This window comes from Amblyraja radiata, chromosome 8 (genome assembly GCF_010909765.2).
Source record: "Amblyraja radiata isolate CabotCenter1 chromosome 8, sAmbRad1.1.pri, whole genome shotgun sequence".
Classification (NCBI taxonomy): domain Eukaryota; kingdom Metazoa; phylum Chordata; class Chondrichthyes; order Rajiformes; family Rajidae; genus Amblyraja; species Amblyraja radiata.
In genome coordinates this window covers 34,693,778-34,721,687 of record NC_045963.1, presented here as the reverse complement: position 1 = coordinate 34,721,687, position 27,910 = coordinate 34,693,778, and the positions used below count along the sequence as shown (strand labels likewise).

At 42.4% G+C, this 27,910-nt stretch overlaps 1 protein-coding gene across 1 annotated transcript in view; it reads left to right on the top strand.

The window, feature by feature from the left end:
* Positions 1–27,910, top strand: part of pigf (phosphatidylinositol glycan anchor biosynthesis class F) — a 46,467-nt gene that overhangs the window by 16,820 nt on the left and 1,737 nt on the right. Inside the window, exon 4 of the mRNA XM_033025535.1 lies at positions 11,827–11,935. Within this exon, the coding sequence (XP_032881426.1) occupies positions 11,827–11,935 (109 nt within the window). The remainder of the gene's footprint in view (positions 1–11,826; positions 11,936–27,910) is intronic.

The following is a 27,910-nucleotide window of genomic DNA, read 5'->3' as shown; positions in this document are numbered from 1 at the left end:
ATGGCAAAGATAGGCACAAAAAGCTGGAGTAACTCAGCGGGTCAGACAACATCATTGGAGAAAGGGATAGGTGACCTTTCGGGTCGAGACCCTTCTTCAGAATGAGAGTGTGGGGCAGTTTATGGCAATTTGCAGCACAGTTTTTGATGTTAGTGGCAGGTTTTGTGTCGCCTCTGCTTGTGTAGTGGATAGATGTATATAACACCTCTCTCTTTGAGGAAGGATGTTCTTCTCAAGCCTGGATAGGCGCTGAACTGACAAGGGCCTTTGTCCCATGGAAGTGCCCTCCACACAAATTCTTGCGGTTTAGGATAAATGAAAAAGATTAATAATGTTGAGTGACCTTTTCATTATCCTACCTTTGATGGGAGGCAGAGGGGATTACAATTTGGTGGTGGAGTGTTGAGAGGGGGAAGGGATGTGGATAGAATCTTGGTATTTGTGCATGTATGCAGATGCATGCAACTGGATAAGTGTCTCGGAGATGCCTATCTTGCCTTGATGTGTCTTGCAAAATCGTGAAATTACTTATGACATTCTTGAAATGGTAAATCATGGTCCGGGTGGAAACATCTCAGGCCACCTACTACCAGACTCTTCTAATTTAATACGCATCATTTCACTTGCAGGTCATCCACATAATGTATTGCATGTTGGGCTTAGAATGTAATCTCTGGTGCATTGGATAAATCAAAAGCAGATTGTATTATTGCCTTGCACAACACCCACGCGGTCCACTAAGTATGATTGAGTTTCTAATAGCTTGTGGTTTTAATTTTCCATTTGACTCCCACGTTATCCTCCTGTCTATAGTCTCTTGCACTATTCCAACAAAGTCCAACATAATCTTGAGGAGCCATTCCTAATTTTCTGTTTAGACATGTTGCAGCTCTCTAGCAGCTTCAGATTACCATTTTTTGCTGTTCTGTCGCAACTGGCCAATTCTGACGCAAGGCACTCCACATTAAATATTATCTCAATGTTTTCTCTCTTCAGAGATGCTACTGAGCTGCTGAGTTTTTTCTATCCTTTTCATTTCACATTCTGTGCTGCACCTTGGTGGGACCAGTCTGTTGCTGGAGGTGCTCCTTAGGTTGACCAGTGTATCATGGAGGGGGTAAGATGTATTGTCCAAGATGCTTCGCAGTTTGTGGAGCATCCTCCTTTCCGAGGAAGGTTTAGAGGAATAAGGGCCAAATGCAGGCAAATGGGGCTAGCTTAGATTGGCATCTTATTCAGCACGGACGAGTTGGGCTGAAAGGTCTGTTTCCGTGCTCACATTAAAAAAAAAATGTTTTTAATGCGTTGGAGGATTAATAGAATAACACCTGATAGTCCAATACTCAATTCCAGACTAACTGTAAATTACTGTAATTTAATTTTCTCACATATGCAACCTTTAATTACATCAGTTATTTGTGCAATAACTTGTCCAAAGACCATCATAAATGTTCCACAATTTCATAAGAAAACAAAATTGATAAAAATGTTCAAAACCAAATGAAATTCCTAATATGTGCTTCAGCCTTGGCCTCTCCACCAGCATGGGAACCAGGGCCCCAGTGAATGGAAGGGAATGCAAGAATCTACAGCCAGACAAATAGGATCTAGACTTTAAAGAAATAGCGCGGAAACAGGCCCTTCGGTCCACTGAGTATGGGCCATCCACGATCCCCATACACTAGCACTAGCCCGCACACTAGGGACAATTTGCTATTTTACCAAAGCCAATAAACCAACAAACCTAATTGTCTTTGGAGTGTGGGAGGAAGCCGGAGCACCCAGAGAAAACCTATATGGTCACAGAGAAAACATACAAACTTCGTACAGACAGCACCTGTAGTCAGGATCAAACCCGGGTCTCTAGCACTGTAAGGCAGCAACTCTACCACTGTGCCACCGTCGGCCCTATTTCTGAATAGATGGATTTCGGATTGTTGGAAGTTTATTGTGATCATAAATATGGCTGAAGTGATAATGATTTCATTGAAGGTCATCAGAGAGTCACTAACCAGGAAATTCACTAAAACAGAGCTACATGGAACTGCAGATGTTGGAACATTGAGCAAAACACAAAGTGCTGGAAGAACTCAGCAGATCAGGCAGCATCTGTGGAGAGAATGGACAGGAGACGTTTGGGTCGTGACCCTTCAGACTGATTGTAGTAGGAGTAAAGAGGCTGGAAAGGTGAGGTGGGAGTGGGACAAACCCTACACGGATAAGGTGGATACAGGCGAGGGAGATTTAGTTGGCAGATGGTTAGTCATTTGAACCAATAATTTAAGCAGGTTTGTGATACAACTGAGCATTGTGATGGGAGAAAATTTGAGAGAGTTCAGAGTGAATTTATATAGAAATGAGCAAAAATTGCTTTTACTATCTAAGGTTGTGTTTTAGTTTTCCCTTTGAATCATTTTATCAACACTGCCTAAGCATTGTCTCGCTGTGCTCAATAGGCTGTTTTGTGGTTTTATTCTCAGTACTTGGCCACTAGGGGGTGTATAGCCCACAGGGATCTAGTTATAAATATTATAAATATGTTCATTCTGAGGACTTATACAGCATAAATTGCACACAGAAATGACCAAAGTTTAGCACAGCATCAACATTGTTTTTAAATCCTTTGCTTTTATTTTTATTCATTCACTGGATGAGGACGTAGCTGATAATGTCACAATTTGTTATCAATCTCTTATTATCCTTGAATGCAGAATCTTTAAGGATCAACAGCATTGGTAGGTCTCGACATGCATATCAGTCAGACCAGATATGGATGGCAGATTTCCTTCATGGTTATTATTATTGAGCTTTTTTTATTAGAGGTCCAGATTAATTTAATTACTTGAAACTAAAATCCTCAGCCTGCACGATGGAGTTAGACTTTTATTTAGACTTTAGTAATACTGCGAGGAAACTACCCCTTCAGCCTACTGAGTCCACGCCGACCAGTGGCCACACCCATCCACTAGCACTATCCTACGCACTAGGTACCATTTACAATTACACCGAAGCCAATTAACCTACCAACCAACGTGTGATTTCCCTGCACCTGTAATCAGGATCTACCAGGATCTCTGGCGCTGTAAGGCAGCAACTTTACTGCTGTACCATGGTGCTGCCCCCGATCTGACCTTGTGTCTCTGTATCAACTATTCTGATGTCTGGCTGTTAGTACAGTAATGTAACCACTAAGCCTCTGCTCACTTTGCTGCCTACAGTATGAAAAAGTATATTCAATTAATTTTTGGCTTTTAAAAATTATGAATTGCTGATGCTCGATGGAGACAAATACTTTCTCCTTTATAATTTGCACGGCATACATGAAGTTTTATTGGCTAACTAATGGGCTCGGTGAGAGTGATTTGAGAGGGGCTCAGCAGTGGAAACTCTTGTCTGTGATGTCTGAACACCATCTGTCGGGAATAGTCTGCCATATTCAGATTTTTAAAACCTGCCCTTTTGTGCATTTTTTACAGTTAACTGTTTTTGTTGAAAAATTGCCTGCACAAATCAAGCGAGTTAAAACTTTCTTTGCGTTTTACAATCTACAAAGCAAACAAAGTGCTTGGCTGGAGTAGAAAAGAAACTGGAATTTTCACTGCATGTGTGATCCTTCATCCCAGGTTTTTTTTTCTTGCTTCCTTTGCTCAAGGCAAGAGCAGTCTATTAGTCCCAAGTAACTGAAGCTTTACTTGGGAGTAGAGCCAAGATGAGCAATTGAGCTGCCCCATTCTCACTGCAGGACAGCTGCTCATTGTTAATAACGGCATGCACATGAACAGCGAGAGAGCCGCACCACTTCCTGACTGAACAGCAGCAATTAGCAGAACCAAGGCGGGGGAGGAGATTGGGTGGGGGAGTTTGGGTGGAGGGAGTGAGTGGAGGGAGGAGTGAGAGGGGGCAGGAGGGTGAGGGTGAGAGAGACTGGCAGGGAGGGGGTGGGGAGGTGGGAGTGGTGTGGAGGGGACTGGAGGGGAGGGGGCAGAAGGTTGAGGTGGGAGAGGGTGGCTGGGAGGAGGTGGGTGGATGGGAGGGGTAGGGGTGAGAGGGAGGGGTGGAATGAGGTTGAATGGGGTGGATGGAGGGAGAGGGGGTTGGTTGGAATGGGCAGGGTGGATGATGGGGGGGGGGGGGGGGTCAGCATTCCCTGTTAACAAAATATGTCTTTGGTGGACATGAATTGTACCACCTGGTTACATTTAAAATATACATTTAAGTGAGTGATGTGTTGAAATTGAGTTGGCTCTTGTGCTTTGGACATCAGTATGAAGTTTTCATCTCTACACCTTCATGGGTTGTTAGTCAGGAGAGTGGAGAGGTAATAGTTCGGTGTGGACTTGTTAGTGCTGATCTTTCTTGGAGTTTACCAAGATGCCAGGTTTATAGTTTTCACTAAATTGAAGGTGAGTATTTTTATATGGTAATAATGTAAGAAGACATTTATTTTTGTTGATGAGACGATGGGATAGGAAATTTGGGTGCATTGTTGGAAAGAGCATGAAATAATGTTTCTGCACTTTAATAAGACAAAAAATAGAAAGACGTGCATCCCAATCATTTTGAATGATTTAGATCATGAGAAAATGCAGAGAATTTTAAAAGCGCTGGAATCGGGTCGAGTGAATTCTCGTCATTTATGTCTGGTTCTCTTTATACCTGTCTAGTCCAGGAATGTAAAGGCTATTGATAGTATTATGCTCTAACCTTGGAATAGTATAGCAAAGTACGGAGTCATGCATTTTGGTAATAAGAATAAAGACGCCGATTATTTTCTAAATGGAGAGAAAATCCAGAAAACGGAGGTACAAACGGACTTGTGAGTGCTGGTGCAGGACTCCCAAAAAGTTAATTTGCAAGTCAAATTGGTAGTAAAGAAGGCAAATTCAATGCTAGTATTTATATCAAGAGGACTGGAATACCAAAACACAGATGTAATGCTGAGGCTCTATAGGGCGCTGGTCAGGCCACATTTGAAGTACAGTGAGCAATTTTGGGCCCCATATCTATTTACAAGAATGATTCCAGGAATGAGTGGGTTAGCATATGATGCGTGCTTGACAGCACCAGGCCTCTACTTGCTGGAGTTTACAAGGTTGAGGGGGGACCTCATTGAAACTTACAGAATAATGACAGGCATAGATAGAGTGGACATGGCAAGGATGTTTCCACTGGTGGAAGAGCCTAGGACCAGAGGTCATAGCCTCAGAACTAAAGGATGCTCTTTTAAAAAGGTAAGGAGGAACTTCTTTAGTCAGAGGGTAGTTAATCTGTAGAACTCATTGCCACAGAGGGCTATGGAGGCCAAGTCAGTTGATATCTCTTGAGGCAGAGATGGACACATTTTTGATTAGAATGGGTGTCAAGGGCTATGGGGAGAAGGCAGGAAAATGGAATGAGGAGGCAGAGATCAGCCATGATTAAATGGCGGAGTAGACTTGATGGGCCGAATGTCCTATTTATCCCATAAACTTGTGAACTTGTGGAATGATTTAACTTGATAAATTATTGGGAAGAAGTTCCATTGCCAATTTTCTCCCAATTTCTCTTTCTCAAGTTATTCAGTTGATTTTTAAAACTTTCAATGAAAACCTCCCTATCAATGGAGAAGCTTGAATAGACCTTATGTTTATAACTATGGGAAAGAAATTGAGATAATGATTAGATGTGGATTAGGTTTTTTTAATCTTCTGGATGTTTAATGGAAAGCTGACTCAGGTGAATATTTTGAAATTCTTGGTAAGGAATGATAGAGCAAAACTTTATTTTGAGAAGCATTTAGAGCTGGGAAAAAATGATAAGCAAAATCTCACAGGTCAGGGGCAACCAGAGTAATATCAATAAAGCCAAGATAAAAGGTTGCAATTTAGTAAACTCTCAACTTCAACTGCTTATGAAGTTTCCTGTGCTATCCTTTTGAATTTGTCTGCCTCATAACTAAACTGAGGCACATTTTGCTCATCACTTATTTATTTATTCATTTATTTATTCATGTGTGTATATATTTATATTACGGTATATGGACACACTGATCTGTTTTGTAGTAAATGCCTACTATGTTCTGTGTGCTGAAGCAAAGCAAGAATAATTGTCCTATCAGGGATACATGACAATAAACTCACTTGAACTTGAACTTCTGTTATTTTCCTTTATTTTTGATGCGGCATCAAATACTTTAAAACAAAGTGAAATCGGTTTTTTTTCAAATTGTTTTCATGATTTGAAATTGTAATTTGCTCGTTCTAAGCTTCCCCACCAGTCTAGTTTCAGTCAAAAATCACTGAGTCAAGTGCTTGCACATCTAAACTTTATTTTGACAAAACACAATTATAGTTCCCACTACTATACCTAACCACCTCATATCTGCCTGATCAAGCACTCTTGCCCTCGCTCAAACAGAGACACTCCAGAAGGTCACGTAGAAGGAAGCGCTCTCCCAGAAGATCAACACAGGAACTTGTGGAAGTGGACTTTTATAGGTCCCCGGACTTCGAGGGCCAAACCACATAGGGGTGGTCTCTTTACAATCCAATAACAGATATCGATTAGCCCCATACATGACAGACATTTTCCTAACCCAATAATAGTGTCTAATACATTGTATTCAAACAGTGTTTCTCAGAGGAAAAGAACATTGCAACATGTGCCCTGATATGCAAGAAAACCAGACAAGGCAAAATACTTGATCCAATCAACATTAAGCAAAGTAAAGCTTTGCAACATTATTTACAATGTGTATGTCTGGTTTGCATGCATCCAATCCATTCTATGCATTTTGCACCTAATTGTCAGGGTCTGCAGATGTTCCCATTCTCTTCCTGCAGCTCTGATCTAGGCTCTAGACAAACAGGCACCACTCTGCTGCTTGTCCCATTTCTACAGAGAGCAGTTTTAAATTGACCCAATGGCCTAGCAGCCTTTACTCAATTTTAGGGTCCTAACCTCCCCGATTTGGCCAGGATTAACAAAATTCTTGCTGATAATTCACCGTAGCTCAGCGGTAGAGTTGTTGCCTTACAGCACTGTAGACCCTGGTTCGATCCTCACCATGGGTGCTGTCTGTAAGAAGTTTGCACGTTCTCCCTGTGACCACATGGGTTTTCTCAGGTTGCTCTGGTTTAATCCCACTTTCGTGCAGGTTTCTAGGCCTCAGTAAAAATTGTATATATTGTCGGTATATATTGGTTTAATATTGTTGCCTGTACTGAGATACAGTAAAAGCTTTGCAAGCTATCCAGGCTAGTCATACCTTACACAAGCACATTGAGGCAGTGCAAGTATGCAAACAAATTAGAATGCAGAATATAGTGTTGGAGAAAGTGCAGATTAAAAATAATGTAAGGCATCAATCGACAAGGTAGATTGGAGATTGGGAATTAATCTTTAGCATGTGAGAGGTCCATTCAGGAGTATGACAACAATGGAAAAGCTGTTCTTAAATATGATGGAGCATGTTTTGCATCTTCTGTTCAACAGGAGAGGAGAGAAGGTAGAATAACAGTGGTGAACGTGGTCCTTGGGAGGTTAAGATGCACAGCTTCTTCCCTTCATTAGATGGACCATGGAATATAACTGCAAGTAGTTCTTGGTACAACTTTATAAAACATTGGTAGGGTAACATCTGGCTGATGTGTCTGTGGTTCTGGTAACCACATTACAGAGAGTTCTGATGCAGAGTCTTCACCTGAAACAACCTCTGCCTGCACAGGTGCTGCTCAATTTGTTGATTTTGTCCAGCAGTTTGTATTTTCTTGAGATTCGAGCATCTGTGGTATCTTGTCTCCAAAGAAAGGATGTAATTGCACTGAAGAGAGTAGAGAGGGACTTCCCTACCATTCCTTGACCTCACCATCTCCATCGCAGGGGACAGACTCCTGACCGACATACATTACAAACCCAGTGACTCACATGGCTATCTGGACTACACGTCTTCCCACCCTGCCCCCTGTAAAGACTCCATCCCCTACTCCCAATTCCTCCGCCTACGCCGCATCTGTTCCCAGGATGAGACATTCCATACCAGGGCATCGGAAATGTCCTCGTTCTTCAGGGAACGGGGATTCCCCTCCGCCACCATAGATGAAGCTCACACCAGGGTCTCATCCATACCCCGTAACACTGCTCTCTCTCCCCATCCCCGCACTCGCAACAAGGGCAGAGTCCCTCTGGTCCTCACCTTTCACCCGACCAGCCGGCAAATACAACACATAATCCTCCGCCATTTCCGCCACCTCCAACGTGACCCCACCACTCGCCACATATTCCCATCTCCCCCCATGTCTGCCTTCCGCAAAGACCACTCCCTCCGCAACTCCCTCGTCAATCCTTCCCTTCCCTCCCGCACCACCCCCTCCCCGGGCACTTTCCGTTGCAACCGCAAGAAATGCAACACCTGTCCCTTCACCTCCCCCCTCGACTCCATTCAAGGACCCAAGCAGTCGTTCCAGGTGCGACAAAGGTTCACCTGTATCTCCTCCAACCTCATCTACTGCATCCACTGCTCTAGATGTCAGCTGATTTACATCGGGGAGACTAAGCGGAGGTTGGGCGATCGTTTCGCCGAACACCTCCGCTCAGTCCGCAATAACCTACCTGAACTCCCGGTGGCTCAGCACTTCAACTCCCCCTCCCATTTCCAATCCGACCTCTCTGTCCTGGGTCTCCTCCATTGCCAGAGTGAGCAACAGCGGAAATTGGAGGAACAGCACCTCATATTCCGCCTGGGGACCTTGCGTCCGGATGGCATTAACATTGAATTCTCCCAATTTTGCTAGCCCTTGCTGTCTCCTCCCCTTCCTTAACCCTCTAGCTGTCTCCTCCCACCCTCCCATCCGCCCGCCCTCGGGCTCCTCCTCCTCCTCCCCTTTTCCTTCCTTCTCCCCCCCCCCACCCCCCATCAGTCTGAAGAAGGGTTTCGGCCCGAAACGTCGCCTATTTCCTTCGCTCCATAGATGCTGCTGCACCCGCTGAGTTTCTCCAGCAATTTTGTGTACCATCACCCAAATGTTGCCTGAGACGGAATGAAGTGCAACTCGATAGACTGGGTGGGCGGAAGGGGCGATCCTGAGAATATGAACAAAATTATGAGATAGATAGTAGAAACCTTTCCGCATGGTAGAGGTGTCCAAAACCAGGGAGCATAGCTATAAGTTCAGAAGCATAAGGTTTTGATTTATTTCACCCAGAAGGTGGTTGCAGTTGAAGGTGTTGGAGGCAGGTATTCACACATACTTAAAAAGTAATTGATGAGCACTTGAATTGTCAAGGCATATTGGCACATCATGGTCACAATGGCCATGATAATCGAAGAAAAGGGTCCACGACTCTGTGATTTGATGCAGTTAGTTGGTGGTTTGGGATCACATGAAGGCCAGTCTGCAAGATTTTTTAATACATTTTCCAGCTGCTGGTGGGATTGGAACCTGTGCTTCTGGATCAATAGTCCAGGCCTCTGGGCTCTAGTCAAGTAACATAACCAGCAGGATACTGTATCATAGTCACATACCTTCACCGTAAACAAGATTGATTTGACATAATATTGAACACCCTTTCAAACATTCGTAATTTTAAAATGTTGCTTTTTGACAGATTGTATATAACGTTGCAGTAAAGGTCAGGCAATCACAGAATCTGTAGACTGATGATATCATAAAGAATTTTAAACTCAAGATTAAGATGCCGTCTGATTTGACCGACTCTTTATGCATTGGTTAATGTAGTATAAGATGTCAAATGAGAAAAAAAATAATTAATAGTCCCTGCATATTTAGCCATGAACTACTCCTGCTGCTGAAATAAAATCTACCAATATTTAGCTTCAAATTGTGGAAAGGTTTTAGTCATAGACTTTTAAGGATGCAGGAGATATTATTTGGTCCATCGTTTCTTTGCTGGGGGAGAGGGGGAGGGAGAGAGAGGGAGAGAGCGCGCTCAAGATGTCAGATGCTACTCCAGGTATATTTTACATGTTCTGAGGTTTCTGCCTTGACCACCATTGACCAAGAGACATAACTGAGGTGGTCATTCAGATTTTGGATGGTGGTGGGAGAATGTTCCAAGTGCTGACCTTATGCCAACAAGGGAGGTTGCAGCCAAAACAAGTGGGTTAGCAAATTGTACGTGTAAGTTAGTGGGCAAAAAGTTAGCAAATGGAACAAATTTAAATTTCACTGTACCTTAATTGGTACATGTGACAAAACCTGACCTTGAAACCTTGAAATTGTAAGTGTAAGTGAGCAAAAAGTTAGCAAATGGAGTATGATGTGGGAAGATATGGGATTGTTCATTTTGGAAGAGAGAATGAAAAAGTAAATCATTATTTAAATAGAATGAGACTAGAAATGGTGTGGTGCAAAGGCATCTCGGGGACTTTGTGCATAAAACACAGAATCTGCTTACAGATGGAATGTTGGCCTTTATTGTAGGATGTAGGCAGTATTCAAGTATGAGGCCTCTGATGCTACTTTATAGCCATGTCTGAGACAGCACCTGGAATCCCATTCTGGTTTCCAGATTGAAGGAAGCATACAGGGGGGTTGCACGTAAGGTCACTGGGTCCTAGGGCTTGACGCACGGAGCCGCTCAATCCATCTGGAGGACATCGCAGCTTCCGGTATATGTTGTTAATACACGATACGCGTACTTTCCTACCTGTTAAAAACTGCCAAAATTGTGAATTTTTGCCCTGTAAAAAATTGTGGAAATCGGGGTAAGCGTGAGGGACATGTATCCAACTTCCAAAAGTGAAGCTAAATGAAGGTAAAGAGAGCGAGAGCTGAAGGGACAACAACAGCTAAAGTGCTTGGCGAACATTGGCCGTGCAGCTATCGAAATTGAAAATATTGGGAATTATCAGGTTTGCTCACTGCTTTTATCAACAGTAAGGCATTATTTGTGTTTTTTCTTGATTCCTTTGGTATTTAAAAAGTCTCAGAAGTGATAAATCTGGCTGTAAATTTTTCTTCAGAGGCGTTTTCATTTTGTATGTAAAAACCCACTTGAGAACCTTGGGCGATTTAAAAATGTTACAGCCAGATTTATCACTTCTGAAACTTTTTAGATGCCAAAGGAATCAAGTAAAAACACAAATAATGCCTTGCTTTTGATGAAATGCAGTGAGCAAACGGCCAATGTTCGCCAAGCACTTTGGCTGTTGTTGTCCCTTCAGCTCTCGCTTCTATCTACCGTCATTTCTCCTCACTTTTGGAATTTTGAAGTAGGCTAAATGTCTCTCATGCTTATCCCGATTTCCATAATTATTTACAGCGCAAAAATTGACCATTTCGGCGGGTTTTAACAGGCCCGCTAAGCTGGAAACAATGGTCAGTGCTTACCTGCAGTTCATCGCGTGTACTCCAGTTGGCGTAGCGTAGCAACAGTACGGCTCATGGGTCGTGACCCGACTGCCGTGCAACCTCCCTATACTTACCCTGGAGGCAAGCAGAGAAGTTTCTGAGGTTGATTCTTGGCATGATCATGTTGATGTACGAAGATAGGTGGAGCAGCATCGATCTATGTTAATTGAAGTTTAGAGAAAAAGTGAACAAGAGTCTTGACCCAAAACATCACCTTCCCATGTTTTCCAAAGATGCTGCCTGACCAGCTGAGTTACTCCAGCACTTTGTCCTTTTGTATATTAATCAGCATCTGCAATTCCTTTTGTCTAATATTCTTCCATGTCTATTATCTGCCTCATTTTACATTTTTCCACCTCTCTTCCAAACAGTATCCACTTTTGATTGCATATTTAACCACCACTTTATAGCCTAGCCTTCAAGTTCACTACATTAGGAATGATCTTGTGAATAATATCTCCTTTTTCTCCTGCAGGGCTTTGTCTATTTGGGATACCAGTCTTCAGATCACCACAATTTCCACTTTGTTTGGGGCTTGGCTTGGAGCGTTTCCTATTCCACTGGACTGGGACAGGCCTTGGCAGGTATGTAAATGCTTCATTGTGAAAAATATGGTGTACAATCAAAAATTCCTTGGGTACTCATTGTTGCAGCTGTATGCGCTATGGGAAAGAGAACAAGATTGTTTGAAAATAAACTAAATTTGACGAGCTCTTGCATCTTAAGTAGAAAAATAAGTAGCCGGTGAACGAAGGCATGCTTTAATTTCTGAAATAGGTGACAGGATCAATTAGCACGCAGTTTGTTAAAATCCCAGATGCTTAGAGCATAAGTATCGCATTGTGGTGTAAGTACCCTTGGAGAATTATATTTCAAATTACATGTATTTATCTACAAGACTGATGAATGTTTGAATGTTTTTAATGCATGGATAATTTGCACTGAACTAAGAGTAAACTGTTAAGCTGCCTGCCTCTTTAATTTATGGGTTTGCAAATTCAGATCTCCCAACTTGACGAATTCTATGGAATCATCAAGTTTCCCTATTAATCTTGTTAGTTGAATGCTTTCATCCACATAACTTGAATGTATTTCATCCACATTTGTAATATTTATTTCTTTACTATTTTATGGATTGCATATGTGACATTAGTAAAAGATGGTGTTGGTTCTGCTGCTTCTCTTCCGCTGAGGGGCCAGGTGGCAGCTGATGGAATAGGTAGATGGGTGGGTCACGTGACATAGTAAGCTGCTCCTATCAATTACACAGGGCTTCTCTGTGCTCCTGTTGAATGCCCTCCAAGTTTTCAGTGCTATTCTTATTGCTCCTTCTCCACTTTGAGTTGAGAAGGCAGGAGAATGGGATTGATGAATGGGCAGGAGAGCGAAAGATATATCAGCCATGATTGAATGGCGGAGTAGATCCAATGGGTTAAATGGTCCATTCTCCGATAACTTCTGAACCTATGACCTGGACCAGAGGTTCTCAGGAGTCAGTGACTTGAAGAAAGCATTGAACACATCCTTGAATATTTTTTCTGTTTTGCTGGTAATCTCCTTCTATGACAGAGCTTGTGTTTTGGGAGACTGCTGTTGGGCATCTGAGCAATGTGGCCTGTTTACCATAGTTGACTGAGAGTAATTAAACATTTCACAATATCACTGACAAAGATGGTTATATTCAATTTTGTATTTGTTTGCTCAGTTAGTATATTTGGGTGATGGGGAGAGAGCTGGTGAAAAGTCATCATCATTATGAAAAGTTTATCCTGTTTCTCTCTCTCTATAAATGCTGGCTAACCTGTTGAGTATTTCCATTTTTTTTTCAAATTGTTTTATTTCATATTTCTAGTGTCTGATATATTTTCCTTTTATGAACGTAGCAGTGGCCCAGTGATTCTTTTCTTTCAGATCTATTGATTCATTAAGTTAGACCACAGCCAAACAAGGAAGCAGAGAACGGGGTATTGATTGTGGATGATCAGCCATGATCACATTAAATGGCAGTGCAGGCTCGATGGGCCAAATGGCCTACTCCAACACCTATTGTCTAATATCCTTGGATCCAACAAGTAATTTTTACTGATTGGCCTTTAAATAGATATAGAATTTTTGCATCAACATCTGAACATTTTTTAATGCAATGGGCTCTGCACCCAATCTATTGGGATGCCTTTCCTTTCTCCTCTAGGTATAGGCATTCTTAGATTTTCTTAGATATCTTAGTGAGTCTGAAGAAGGGTCTCGACCCGAAACGTCACCCGTTCCTTCTCTCCAGAGATGCTGCCTGTTCCGCTGAGTTACTCCAGCATTTTATGTCTGCCATTCTTAGATATTGTTAGTTTATGAATTAACATAGTTCACAGTAATAAACTTGGAGAGGTGCCATGTGTCACAAGGGTGACACTGGCGCCATGAAGGGTTCTGTTCCATCGTTAATCTGACACTTTGTTGGGGGAGAGGTTGTGAAATTAAAACATTTGCAGCAGATCAGCATGAAAGTAAATTCTTCCAATGAGCTCATTCATCACTTTCAAAAATTAGCAAGCAGGAATTTGGTTAACATTTGTGTAATTGTGCTTCGTGATTAGATAGCTTTGGCATATCCATCCCAGTAATTTAAAATAACTTGACTAAGCTCCCAAACCAGATCGGCCAACATGGAATTCTTCACAAATGAGAATTCTTGGCCAGTTTTCCTTTGGAAAATGAGGACTCCAGAGACTTGTGCTTTGTTTTAAACTTAAGTAGCACTGCCCTGCTGTCTCTGACATTGTTCTCCATATTCAAATATGTAAAGGAAAGAACTGCAGTTGCTGGTTTAAATAGAAGGTAGACACAAAATGCTGGAGTTACTCAGCGGGACAGGCAGCATCTCTGGAGAAGGAACGGGAGATGTTTTGGGTCGAGACTCTCCTTCAGACTGATGTCAGGGGAGTGGGCCTACCTGATCTCCCGGCTGCTCAGCACCTCAACTCCCTCTCCCATTCCCAATCTGACCTTTCTGTCCTGGGCCTCCTCCACTGTCAGAGTGAGGCCCAGCACAAACTTGCGTTGGTAGCCTACACCCCAGCGGTATCTAAAAGTTGGCACTGACTCCTTTAAGGAGAGGATTTCCTTTAAGTGGCCCAAGTTTGAATTATATATATTTTTCTTTTCACATTTCATTTGTTTTTCCCAATGTACCTTTCCCAATGTTCCTAAATTGCATGCCTTTCCGATTCCCTAATTGGATTTTCCCCTGCATATTTAGGAATTTCTTTATAATGAAAGTAAGTGTTCACTCCAGACACTTTTTCCGCATAACATTTCCTGTTTAGCCCAAGGACAACCCACTGTGGCCTGGCCAAATGAACAAACGTAGATTGTCATGGGGGTCTTTGATAACTCCAGAATGCTCCAGGACGCTTAGTTAATGAACTTCTTTTAAAGCAAGGCTGCTGCCTCAGTGCGAAAATACAACAGAGTTATCACTAGAGCCAGGATTTTTGCCATAAATGCCATTTGCCTTTTCATGCCTTTTTTGATGATTTCACCAGGATAATGCCTTTTTCATGATCGAGTGCCTAAATCAGCCTTTTTTTTGCTGTTTTGCTAAAAGGTTGTGCTATTTTCTCTAGTTGTACCGTGATTACAATGACGTTTTCTATGTTAACACACTAATATTAATGTTATTATTAACATGTTAACATAGAATAACTTACAAGAAAACTTCCACCACCGAGCGAAACCGGGGCCGCCACCATCGGTCGTTCATTTGTTCGTGCCGCTGCCCGCTGGTTCAGTCTTCTCCAAGATCTATTTTAGAAAGAACTGCAGATGCTGGAAAAATCGAAGGTAGACAAAAAAGCTGGAGAAACTCAGCGGGTGAGGCAGCATCTATGGAGAGAAGGAATAGGCGACGTTTCGGGTCGAGACCCTTCTTCAGACTGATGTGGGGGGCGCGGGAAAAATAAAGGAAGAGGCGGAGACAGTAGGACTAGAAGGAGAGCTGGGAAGGGGGAGGAGGGAAAAGACAAGGGCTATCTAAAATTAGAGAAGTCAATGTTGATATTGCTGTAGTGTAGACTACCCAAGCAAAATACCCAAGCTAGTCCCCTCACTACATTTACTGCTGGCTCCAGTCGCAAATCTGAGTTTTTGAGTGATCTGTGCAAGGCATTCATTGATGCTGGAATTCCACTGTGGAAATTGGAAAATAAATCTCTCATAGTTTTTTTAGAGACATACACAGAGGAACATATACCAAACAAGTCATCATTACGGAAAAATTATGTTGACAGCAACTTCAACATTGTTGTGCAGAAAATTAGAGATGAAGTTGCATGCAATAAAATATGGATCTCAATAGATGAGACAACCGATGCCGTGGGGAGATATGTTTCCAATGTGGTCATCGGTACACTGGAGGCAGGTCAACCTTCAAAGGAGTATTTGTTGACATCAGAAGTATTGAAGAAGTCAAACAGCTCAACTATTGCTCAGTTGTTTACATCTTCACTTGCTGTACTTTGGCTAGAAGGTATAAAACACGAGAATGTTCTTCTGTTTGTGACTTAAAGTTTTATTCCCCAAAATGTTGTATTTGACATGCTTAGCTCAAGGACTTCATAGAATTGCCAAGCACTTATGTATCTTGTTTCCAAATGCGATCGCCTAGTTTCCAATGTCAAGAAAATCTTCCTCAAAGCACCATCACGTGTGTAGTTGTTCAAGGAAATGGCACCAGCGATTCCGCTACCTCCTCAGCCCGTTTTGACTAGGTGGGGTACATGAATCTCTGCTGTACTCTACTATGCTGCAAATTTTGAAAAGATAAAATAAATCGTCAACTATTTTGAAGAAGAATCTGCTGCAGGCAGGATCGTCAGGGAAATTATGCAGAAAAAGTCCCTCCGCCGTGATTTTGTGTTTATTGCTTCCAATTTTGCAAACTTCCCACAAGCTATCACTTCCCTTGACGAACGTGAATAAATTGCAGGTTTTCAACAAAGTAACTGACAATATTCGTAAAGTTCCTGGCGATGTAGGTAAAGACATACAAGGAAAATGTGAGTGATTTTAGCTAACAAAGATCCTGAAGAAATACAAAACACAGCTAAAGTTCTCAAAGGTAGTTGTAATGCACAAGATATCGACATGAATATAGAGTAGTCTGTAGCTTGTTTCGGGTATGAACCAGTGACCTCAGCTGAGGTAGACAGAAGTTTTTCAGAACTGAAGCATATTCTGTCTGACAGACGGCATGGTTTAACACCAGATAATTTGAAAACAATGCTAGTAATTATGTGCAACCGGGCAGATTTGGTCATTTAATGTAGTATACCTTTATTTTATTTTAATCTATATTTTGGTGGTGGATATAAATGCCTTTTTTGTTTGTCAATATATGTCTTTTTCGTGCCTTTTTTGTAATTTTATTATGCCTTTCTGCCTGCCCATTTCAGTGTTTTTTAGTGCCTAAACATCTTGACTCTAGTTATCACAATGTGAAAGACCACAAACAGCATTGAGATAAATAATCTGATAACCTATCCTATTGGTTTTGGTTAAATCATTAACTGTCCTGGGTCCCGCTTCCATTACCAGAGCGAGGCCACATGCAAACTGGAGGAACAGCACCTTGTATTCTGCCTGGGTAGCTTACAACCCAACAGTATGAACATTGAATTCATCCAATTTTAGTTAACAAACTACCTAAAGGCTGCACGGTGATCAGCAGTAGAGTTGCCACCTTACAGCTCCAGAGACCTAGGTTTGATCCTGACTATGGGTACTGTCTTCCAGAATTTGTACGTTCTCCCCCTGACCTGCTTGGGTATTCTCTGGGTACTCTGGTTTCCTCTCCCATTCCAAAGACGTACAGGTTTGTAGGTTAATTGGCTTTGGTAAATTGGCCCTACTGTGAGTAGGATAGTGCTAGTGCACAGCGATCTCTGGTCGATGTGAACTCTGGGTTGAAGGGTCTGTTTTACCTCAAAACGAAACTAATCCCCATACCCCACCCTTCCACCCCCATCCCCTCCTATTTTTGTCCTCCTCTCCCCTGTGCGCCCTACCTGGATCGTACCTAATTCTTTCCTTCCCTCCCTTTCCACCTCCATTCCTTCCTCAAGTGTCACAATTCTCTTTTGTATTACTCTTTCTGTCTTTTCATTTCTGGTCTTTGTCCAACCATTTGTCAATCACCCCCTCCTCACCAGTAGCCACCTACTACTTAAGGTAGACACAAAATGCTGGGACAGGCAGCATTTCTAGAGAGAAGGAATGGATGACAGTCGGGTCTGAAGAAGGGTCTCTTAATTGCCAGGCTTTGTGTAACTTCAAATAGCCATTGCTTTCCTTCCCTCTCTATTAATCCTCTCCCCGTTCCCAGTTCTCCCACCAGTCTAAAGGGCCTGTCCCACGAGCATGCGACTCCATGCGGCCAGCGCGACCTAAGCGACTCCACGCGGCAAGCACTACCTAACGTGGTCGCTTGAGCCGTATGGCCTCGCGGGGCCGGTCCCACTTCGATCACTGGAGCCGTATGGAGTTGTGCGGAGCTGGTCCCGACATCGCGCGGGGCTCCGAAAAACTGACCGTGCCCGCAGCCGCCTCAACGCCATACGTCACGCGCGAACATCCCGCGGACTTCGCTTGCACTTTATGTCACTCACTCGACCTCAGCGCGGCCCCCGCTTCTGGTTAGGTCGAGCTTGCCGCATGGAGTCGCTTAAGTAGCGCTTGCCGCATGGACTCGCATGCTCGTGGGACAGGCCCGTTACTGTCTCCGACTACATTCTATCTCTGTCCCGCCCATTCCCTGATATCAGTCTGAAGACCCGAAACGTCACTCATTCCTTCTCTCCAGAGATGCTGCCTGTCCCGCTGAGTTACTCCAGCATTTTGTCCTACCCTTCCTCGTTTCCAGCTTTCTTTGTTTCTCCCTACCCCTATCAGTCTGAAGAAGGGTACTGACCCAAAACATCGCCGATTTGTGTTCTCCAAAGATGCTACCTGACTCTTCTTCTAATGGTTTCAATGTTCAGTTTCAATTAGATCATCTTTCATTTATCAAAATTCCAATCTTGCTCATGTCAATCCGTTTATTGCAATAGTCAACTTTGTGAATCTTTTCTGAACAAATAAAACACAAAAATGACATGTAGTATTCCATGTATGGTTTCATCAATGCCTGTTGAGGCAAGACTTCCCTATTTTAATTCTTCATCTCCTTTGCACTGAATGGCAACATTCCTTTTCCTATCCTAATTAATTGCTGTCACTTGCACAATGACCTGTGTTTCACATACGAGGACATCTAGATCCCGCTCTGTCACATTCAGTAGTCTCTAGTCTCTCAACATCTCTGGCTGTTGCATTTTTGTCATGCACCTCCCACCCATCCCATCCCCCTTTTGCATCGCCCATCAGGTTCTACCCCCCTACTACTCAAGCATTTCACTCACTGGACCCTCTTTCCCACTCTGGTTCCATCTGCCCATCGCCTTTCCTCAATGGTTCTCATTATCAATGTCCTTACTTATCAGGGTAGACACAAAATGCTGGAGTAACTCAGCAGGTCAGCTAGCATCTCTGGAGAGAAGGAATGGGCCACATATTGGGTCGAGACCCTTCTTCTGACTGATGTCAGGAGAGGGGTCGGGACAAAGATAAGAATCCGTTCTATGTAATTGAAAGCCAGCCAGTTGCAGCGCATTGTCCGGGGTCGACTCACACAGCCAGGTCTCGGTGAACTTATTTGTCTGCTTCCACCTATTACCCACCTGCCTCTGTCTCCTAACTCTAGCCCTCCCTGTTCCCCATCTGACTTCAACTGAGCCATCCATTCACACCATCCTTGGTCCACCTATTGCCCACTGGCCATTATTGTGCCTCTCCATCTCTCTTTATACTGGCTGTCTTTGCTCTCTCAGTCCTACTGCTGTGCCTCGACCCAAAACATCGACATTTCCTTATGTACCACAAATATTACTCGACCCACTGAGTTCCTCTAGCAGTACGTTCTTTACCAAAAAAATATTTGTTTAAGGGCGGCACAATGGTGCAGTGTTAGAGTTGCTGCCTTACAGCGCCAGAGACCTGGGTTCGACCATGACTGCGGATGCTGCCTGCGACCACTGGGTTTTCTCCAAATGCTCCAGTTTCTACCCATACTCCAAAGACATGCAGGCCAGTAGGCTAATTGGCTGCTGTAAATTGTAAATTGTCCCTAGTGTATAGATAGTGCTAGTGTATGGAGTGATCGCTGGTTGGTGCAGACCACGGTGGGCCGCAGGGCCTGTTTCCACGCTGTATCTGAACTAAATTAAAGTCAGACTGTCATTAATTGCTGTCTACATTGGGCACAAAGAATTTGCTTAATATATGTGTTGAATGAGAAATGCAATGACATTTCTGTGCGAGAGAGATTATTTCCACTTCATAAAAGTTCTATTAGCATTTTATTTAATTTCATTGGTCCAGAGGTGATTCCCATTTAGACTTCCTTTTCATTTAATGGTGACGCATGACAAGCTGCATGTGTTAACTGTCGTGAATCTGGTCATGAGCAAAAAATCAGTGAAGGTTTAATTAGATATCTTCCAAATGATATTTCACAGAAAATAGACAAATTCAGATGTGCTTTTTAGATGGTTTTATGCCTTCATTGTTTTTACAGTGTGTATGAGGCAATCTCTCCGCTTGCTGCAGCCATTTAATTAAGGAACTGCGATAGTGCTGTTGTGCAATAAAGATGAATGCAAATGGAACCATGGGTGGGACAGCTCGTTGCCTTGCAGCACAAACGACTTCGGATCAATCCTACCCGCCGGTGATGTCTATGTGGAGTTGTTGATCTCAATGTGACCACTTAGATTTCGTCCAGATGCTCTACTTACTTTATTAGTTTAAAGATACAGCGTGGAAACAGGACCTTCGGACCACCAAGACCTCAGTGACCAGCGATCCACGCACATTAACACGCACTAGGGGCAATTTTACATTTATACCAAGCAAATTAACGTACAAACCTGTAGGTCTTTTGAGTGTGGGAGGAAACCGAAGATCTCGGAGGAAACTCACGTGGTCACGGGGAGAATGTATACATTACGCACAGACAGCACCCGTAGTCGGGATCGAACTCTGGTCTCTGGCGCTATAAGAGCCTTAAGGCAGCAACTCCACTGCTGCTCCGCCGTGCCGCCCTTACAGTAAATCGCCCCACATATGTAGATCAGTGATAGAATATAAGGGGGCGCTGATGAGAATGTGCAGAGAATAAAAGGGTCAGGATGGAATTGGTGTAAAACTGGGTGTTTAATTGTCAGCACAGACTTTATAAAAATATGAGATAGGGTATTGAGTCGGGTCCTTTTTCTCCAGAGTGGAAATGTCAAATACTGGAGGCCATAGCTTTAAGATGGGAGGGGGCAACTGAAAGGAGATGTCCATGGCAAGTTTTTTACCCAGTGGTAGGTACTGGCGTGGTGGTGGAAACATATGATAGTGACGTACAAGAGACTTTTAGACAGGCACATGGATATGCTGGGAATGGAGGGATGTGATTCACATGTAGGCAGAAGAGATTTGTTTAATTTTACATCATTTTTAACATAGCCGTTGATGGCAGAAGGGCCTGTTCCAATTCTGTATCGCTCAACGACTGAAAAATATTCTGATATATTAACTAATCGATTGAATTGAATACATTTTATTAACAAAGTATGTATACATACAAGTAATTTGCATTGGTGCTTGGCTCGTTAATTACATGTATACACAATTGCTTTCCCATGTAACGTCATCTACACACATGAATTCAGATCCCATGTGCCGATTGTATCACTCCAATATTCACCTGATCCTTCTCTCCTGTCTGTTTTCTTAACCTATAGGCAGAAGTTAATCACCCAAGATGACCATTGGCTGGTTATCAATGTAGTGCATCTGTTCAACATCTTGGTTGGACTAGTTCACCAAAATTAGTTATTGTAGTTTTGCATTTCTCCTTGTCAGTGTGTATTAAAAGTTAAGATATTGTGCATTTTGCTTTCTCTAAAACACAACAAATTGTGTTCGGCCAACAAATTGGTACTAAAATTTAATGACGCAAAAATGTGCTCTTTTTGCAACTAAATCGTTATGGTGATTTGCCTCTTAAAATTAATCTCCCACTGCTTTATAATCTTGTTTCCATTTTTATACCTATCTGGAGACAAGGATTAGTGTTAGGTATGATACTGGTAGCCATCTGGTGCCGAACTCAGTTATCTCATGGTGGCAAAAAAGGCTACTTGGTTTTGTCCATTGCAGTTGAGTCTAATCCGTCTTTAACAACTACGTGTGTAGAGGAACTGCAGATGCTGGTTTATACCGAAGATGCACACAAAATGCTGGAGTAACCCAGCGGGTCAGGCAACATCTCTGGAGAAAAGGAATAGGCGACATTTCGGATTGGAACCCTTCTTCAGTCTTTAAAGACCAAGCATACACAATAACAAGGTTCCCTGGTTAGAGGTCCAGTGATGGAATCTCCAGACTCTACTACAACCTTGTAAATGAAACAACATCAGTAAGGGCAAATGTAAGAACAAATGAGGTCCGTAGGCAAACAGATTTAGAAGCAGATGAGTTGAATAGTTTAAAATTATGTGGCAGTATTTACTGAATTGGTAAAAAGGACTAGTGATGCCTCCAGGCAGAACGCGTGTTAATACACTTGCAGAGAATTTGACCAGTTTCCAGCAAGTCAGTGAGAAATAATTAAACAAATATCCCCTCACAGTTTCGATTTGTGTGAAAGAGCAAGCAAGGTTCTCAACCTGCAGCTCATTTGAAGCAAAAGTGGTTTTGTAAGCAAATAACACACAGCATGCATTTGCATTCACCTCTCTGCTGCTGATCAGGTTTCATGAAATGCAAGTGGGAGTCCAAATGTAACCTTCCCCTCCCACTGAGCAGAAACTCCACCAAAGGAAAGAAACACAATCCCGTCCACACTGGCTGCACAGGCATATATCAGTGCCGTCCAAATTTGGTTGGGTTCTCCACCTCAGGGGAGAGATTACAATCGAGCAGCTCCCCACCCAGAACAAAAATATTACACAGGTTACATTCTCATTTAACTGCTGTTCCCCTCAGCATTTTGCCTTTTGTGACCTTTTTTTGGTTATGAAATTCTCATCAAAGCTGTGAAATTTCTTAAAGATAGACACAAAATGTTGGAGTAACTCAATGGGTCAGGCAGCATCTCTGAAGTAAAAGGAATTGGCGATGTTATAGGTTGGAACACTTGTTCAGACTGGCAGTCTGAAGAAGGGTTCTGACCCGAAACATCGCCTATTCCTTTTCCCCAGAGATGCTGCCTGACCCAGAGAATTACTCCAACATTCTGTGTCTATATATTCGGTATAAACCAGCATCTGCAGTTCCTTCCTACAGCCTTGAAATTTCTTAAGCCGACTGACCAAGTGTCTCGACCCGAAACGTCACCCACTCCTTCTCCCCAGAGATGCTGCCTGTCCTGCTGAGTTACTCCATCTTTTTGTGTCTGACCATTTTCTACACTGAATTGCATTAGTTTACAATATATTGAAGCCACTTGGCCCAATGTGCCAATGCTGGTCAGAAACTGATTTTAAAACAATCCCACTTCCCACCTCTTGGTTGTATAGCCCTGTGGGTAATGGTTCTTTAAATGCTCCTCCAAATACCTTTTTCAAAAGTGATGAGTGTTTCTATCTTCACCAGTGAGTTCCAGACCCCTTCTATTCAGTGTGATTTTTTTGATTTTTTTTACAAATCCTCCCAAATCTTACCATTTAAGTTAAATGTATGCCATCTATTTACTGTCCTCTCTGCAGGGACATGAATGCTTACTATTATCTCAATTGAGCTTCACACAATTTTAAACAGCTCAATTAAATCTCTGCCCAGTCTGCTGCATTCCCTATAGAAACAAACCCAGCTTAAGCCGCCTCTTTGTAACTTTAATTCTGCTGCTTTGATTCGAGAGATTGAGGGATATGGCATTATAGATTGTTAGGTAATGGATCTTGTTTTGATCTTGTTGAATGATTGAGCAGCGACATATTCCAAATAGTCTTGTACTGCTATTTCTTGTATCTCTGTGAACCTGCCTCAAATTTAGAAAATGTAAGATAAAGGACAAAGTGGTGGTGTAGGATAGGAAGAAAGGCGAATGACAACCAGTCTGTGCGTATGAGTAGATGGGGATATAAGAATATGAAGATTGAGTTCAATCTGAAATCAGAGTATCAGTGATGAGAAGAATTTTCATTTCTAGAGTAGTGAAACTTGGCTCCGATAATGAATTTATTGAAGACAGATCCTAGATTTTTAGATATTAAGGGATGTCAAATGTTAACAGGACATAGAGTAAATAATAATAATAATAATAATAATGGATGGGATTTATATAGCGCCTTTCTAATACTCAAGGCGCTTTACATCGCATTATTCATTCACTCCTCAGTCACACTCGGTGGTGGTAAGCTACTTCTGTAGCCACAGCTGCCCTGGGGCAGACTGACGGAAGCGTGGCTGCCAATCTGCACCTACGGCCCCTCCGACCACCACCAATCACTCACACACATTCACACACATTCACACACAGGCAAAGGTGGGTGAAGTGTCTTGCCCAAGGACACAACGACAGTATGCACTCCAAGCGGGATTCGAACCGGCTACCTTCCGGTTGCCAGCCGAACACTTAGCCCATTGTGCCATCTGTCGTCCCAGATGGCACAATGGGCGACATTAGAAAGAGTGCAGAAAAGGTTTGGAGGGATATGGGCCAGGTACAAGCTAATGGGACTAGTTCAGTTAGGCAATTTGGTTGGCGTGGACAAGTTGGGTCAAAGGGCTTGTTTCCATGTCGCATTGTTCATTGGCAAGCATAGCTTGGGTTCTTGCAGGAACCTACAGCTTACACATGGAATTGAAGGAAGTGAGTGGAGTTAATGGAGAAGTTATTTAATATGAGAATGAATTCCGAGTTTCAGTATCGGCACTTGGTTTATCGAGGAAAGTTGTGTATCTGACAGAAATTGTATCAGATGAGTGGTTTAAAACAGAGAGGTATATTGACTTCATGTGAGAATTGAGGTGGGGAGAGTCCATGCAGGGAATATAAAGAAAAATGCTCAATTATAATTCACACCTTGGTTTGCCTTTTCAATGTATTTTGCAAAGAAATGCAGAAGTTTGAAGTCTGGGACTGAAAGCCATTAATGAAGCAGGAAGTTTAAATCTGACCAATTCTAGTTTTAAAATTGCTTAAATATGCACATGACACCAAAGAAGAAGTGAGCTGTTATCCGTCTCTGTGGTAGCAACATTTCTAAAATAACCGTAAAATTACTCATAAGTTACTGGACATCAGCAAAAAAAAATTTTTTCAAGCTGATCATCAGTATCAAAATTACTGTACACAAGCTGTTTGAAGGTCCCAATCTGAAACATCACATATCTATTTTCTCCAGAGATGCTGCTTAACCTGCTGAGTTACTCCAGTATTTTGTGTCCATCTTTGGATTGGATTGGATTCAATTTATTGTCATTGCACTTTTCAGTGCAACGAAATGGTTTAGCCTGCAGTCATAACATAGAATAAATAACAAACACTCAACACAGTTTAACGTCCCAAAGTCATTGTCTCTTCCCTCCTTGCTCTCCCTCTACGCTGAGGCAATCCAAGCCTCCGATGTTGTGACCCCACCGGGTGATGGTAAGTAAGTCCCGCGGCTGAATCCGTGCTCCGCAAACGGGCCGGTTCAAACTCCGCGGCCCGGGACGGTCGAAGCTCACCGCCCTCCAGTCCAGCGGAAGCAGCTGTAGTTGCGGGAGCTCCGGAAAACAAGAGAAGCATTCTCGCTATCCACTTAATCTATGCTCTCATAATTTTGTATTCCTCTATCGGGCCTGCCTTTTTCCTCCTTTGCTATAAGGAAACCAAACCTAGCTTATCCCGTCTCTCCTCATAACTGAAACATTCCATCCTAGGCAACATCCTGGTAAGTCTCCTCTCCACACTCTGCAGTCTACCTGCATCCTTCTAATCCTCTGGTTGTGGCCTAACTAAACTCGTATAAAGCTACACCATTACTTGTGGCAATAAAGTTCAGCAGAATTATGCCTTCTTCACTACCTTATCTGCACTGCCAACATTAGGCATACATCAATGTCCCCCTGTTTCTCGGTACTCCCAGGGGTCATGGCTGATCATCTAAAATCTGTGCCATGTTCCTGCTTTTTCTCCATATCCCTTTATTCCTTTAGCCCTAAGAGCTAAATCTAACTCTCGCTTGAAAACATCCAGTGAAATGGCTTCCACTGCCTTCTGGGAGAGAATTCCAGATTCACAACTCTCTGGGTGGAAAAGTTTTTCCTCATCTCAGTCCTAAATGACCTATCCCTTATTCTTAAACTGTGACCCCTGGTTCTGGACTTTCCCCAACGTCGGGAACATTTTTCCTTCATATAGCCTGTCAAATCCTTTAAGAATTTTATACTTTTCTATAAGATACCCCCTCATCCTTCTAAATTCTAGTGATCCCCTCTCATCTTTCTAAATTCCATCCTTCTAAATTACATGTGTGAGTCCCGTCATCCCGGGAGTTAACCTGGTGAACCTACGCTGCATTCCCTCAATAGCAAGAATGCCCTTCCTCAAATTAGGAGACCAAAATTGCACACAATACTCCAGGTGCGGTCTCACCAGGGCCCTGTACAATTGCAGTAGGACCTCCTTGCTCCTAAACTCAAATCCTCTTGCAATGAAGGCTAACATGCCATTAGCTTTCTTCACTGCCTGCTGTACCTGTATGCTTACTTTCAGTGACTGATGTACAAGCACACCATGGTGCATGCCCCACTCTTGGTAGTCCTTCCAAAAGGCATCATCTCACACTCTTCTTTTCTTCTTCCCCCCCCCCCCCATCCTCACATCAATATGAAGAAGGGTCTCGACCCGAAACGTTGCCTATTTCCTTCGCTCCATAGATGCTGCCTCACCCGCTGAGTTTCTCCAGCATTTTTGTCTACCTTTGATTTTCCAGCATCTGCAGTTCCTTCTTAAACATCTCATACATAATGGGGGTTAAACTCCACCTGCCATTGCTCCACCCAGTGTACCAGTTGATCAATATTGTTCTGTCATCAAATACTCCTCATTTTACACCACCACCAGTTTTTGAACCATAATAACTCGAATGCTTGGGCAATATATACAAAGCTAGTTAGATTACAAAAAATGAACAATTTAACTGCTTTTGTGTTTTGTTTTCTTCCTCACTGGCCACTCTCTTACTTCCTCCCTGCAACACCTTACCCATGTAGAAAATCTAAAAAGTTGATGCCTCAATAGATGGACATTGTATATTTTTTTATTGGATGAATGTTAGATCAGGAATTGGGCTGAAGATTCATCAGTAGGCACAAGCAGATTGAATGTTTATTGAGCACATTAAGTGAGCTGTCGACCCCAGTCAAATTGAGTATTGTAGCTTTTCATATGAAATTGGGTCCTGCAGGTTTTATTTAATTGACTTTCTGGCCTTCATTTTGTAAGATGATCTTTGGTCTCCATAGTCTACTAGTTCTGTAACCTTCTGGGGAAAAAATGCTTTCCATCAACTTTGGCTTCTTGAATATTCCCAGATGTTAGTGTTAGTGGCTGTACTTTCAATTGTCAATGTCCTTTCTTAACTCTCCTTTATGGCACATCTTAATACATACCTCTGTATGTATTAAGCTTTTTTTTCTCATTTCTTCTAGTTTCCCCTTTTTATATATAGCTCAATTTCAGTTTTGTGTTTCAATTTCTCTTCTAAAAGTAGCTCTGCAGTGCCTTGGATGATCTTATTTGCTACATTTAAAGGTGTTTCAAAGTAAAAAATGTGCTTCCTTACTTTTCACTCCAGACATAAACTGAGAACAATTTAAGAGTTGAGAAGTAAAATTGGGTCCAGCCTTTTTGTTCTTTACCAAAAGCCACACAAATCCACAGTTTAGGCATGGCATATATTCCTGTGGGGTATATAATATTTCTGTTGTGTTCTTTTGAGTTATGAGGGCATATTTTGGGGTTTTATTTTTTAAGTGGTTGCAAAAAATGAAATTAAAAAAAATAATAATCATTCACATTTTTGGAACAGTTGGATGCATGTAGCGTTATACAAATTCCATTAGAGGATTTTTCCAAATCTCGAACTTCTTATGAATTAAAATTTATTGCCCTTGTACCCATTGAGTTTGCTCTGATTCTATAAGGCATTGGTTGATCTTATTGCAAACTCAATTCCATCTTTATCAAGAATGCATTTACATCTGCTTTTACAATAATCAGCACTTATTTTCCGCTATCCTGACATTTCTCAAAAACTGATGACAATTTTAAAAGAACAAACCTTGATGAAATAATTTTCCAGTTTAAATACTCAAAAAAAAAGTAAATGGCCCCAAAACCTCTACGCTGCCAAAATCTGTCTGAATCTTGTACCCTTCAATCAAGATACTGGAGATGATGAGAATTGCCAAATCTGAACTAATCA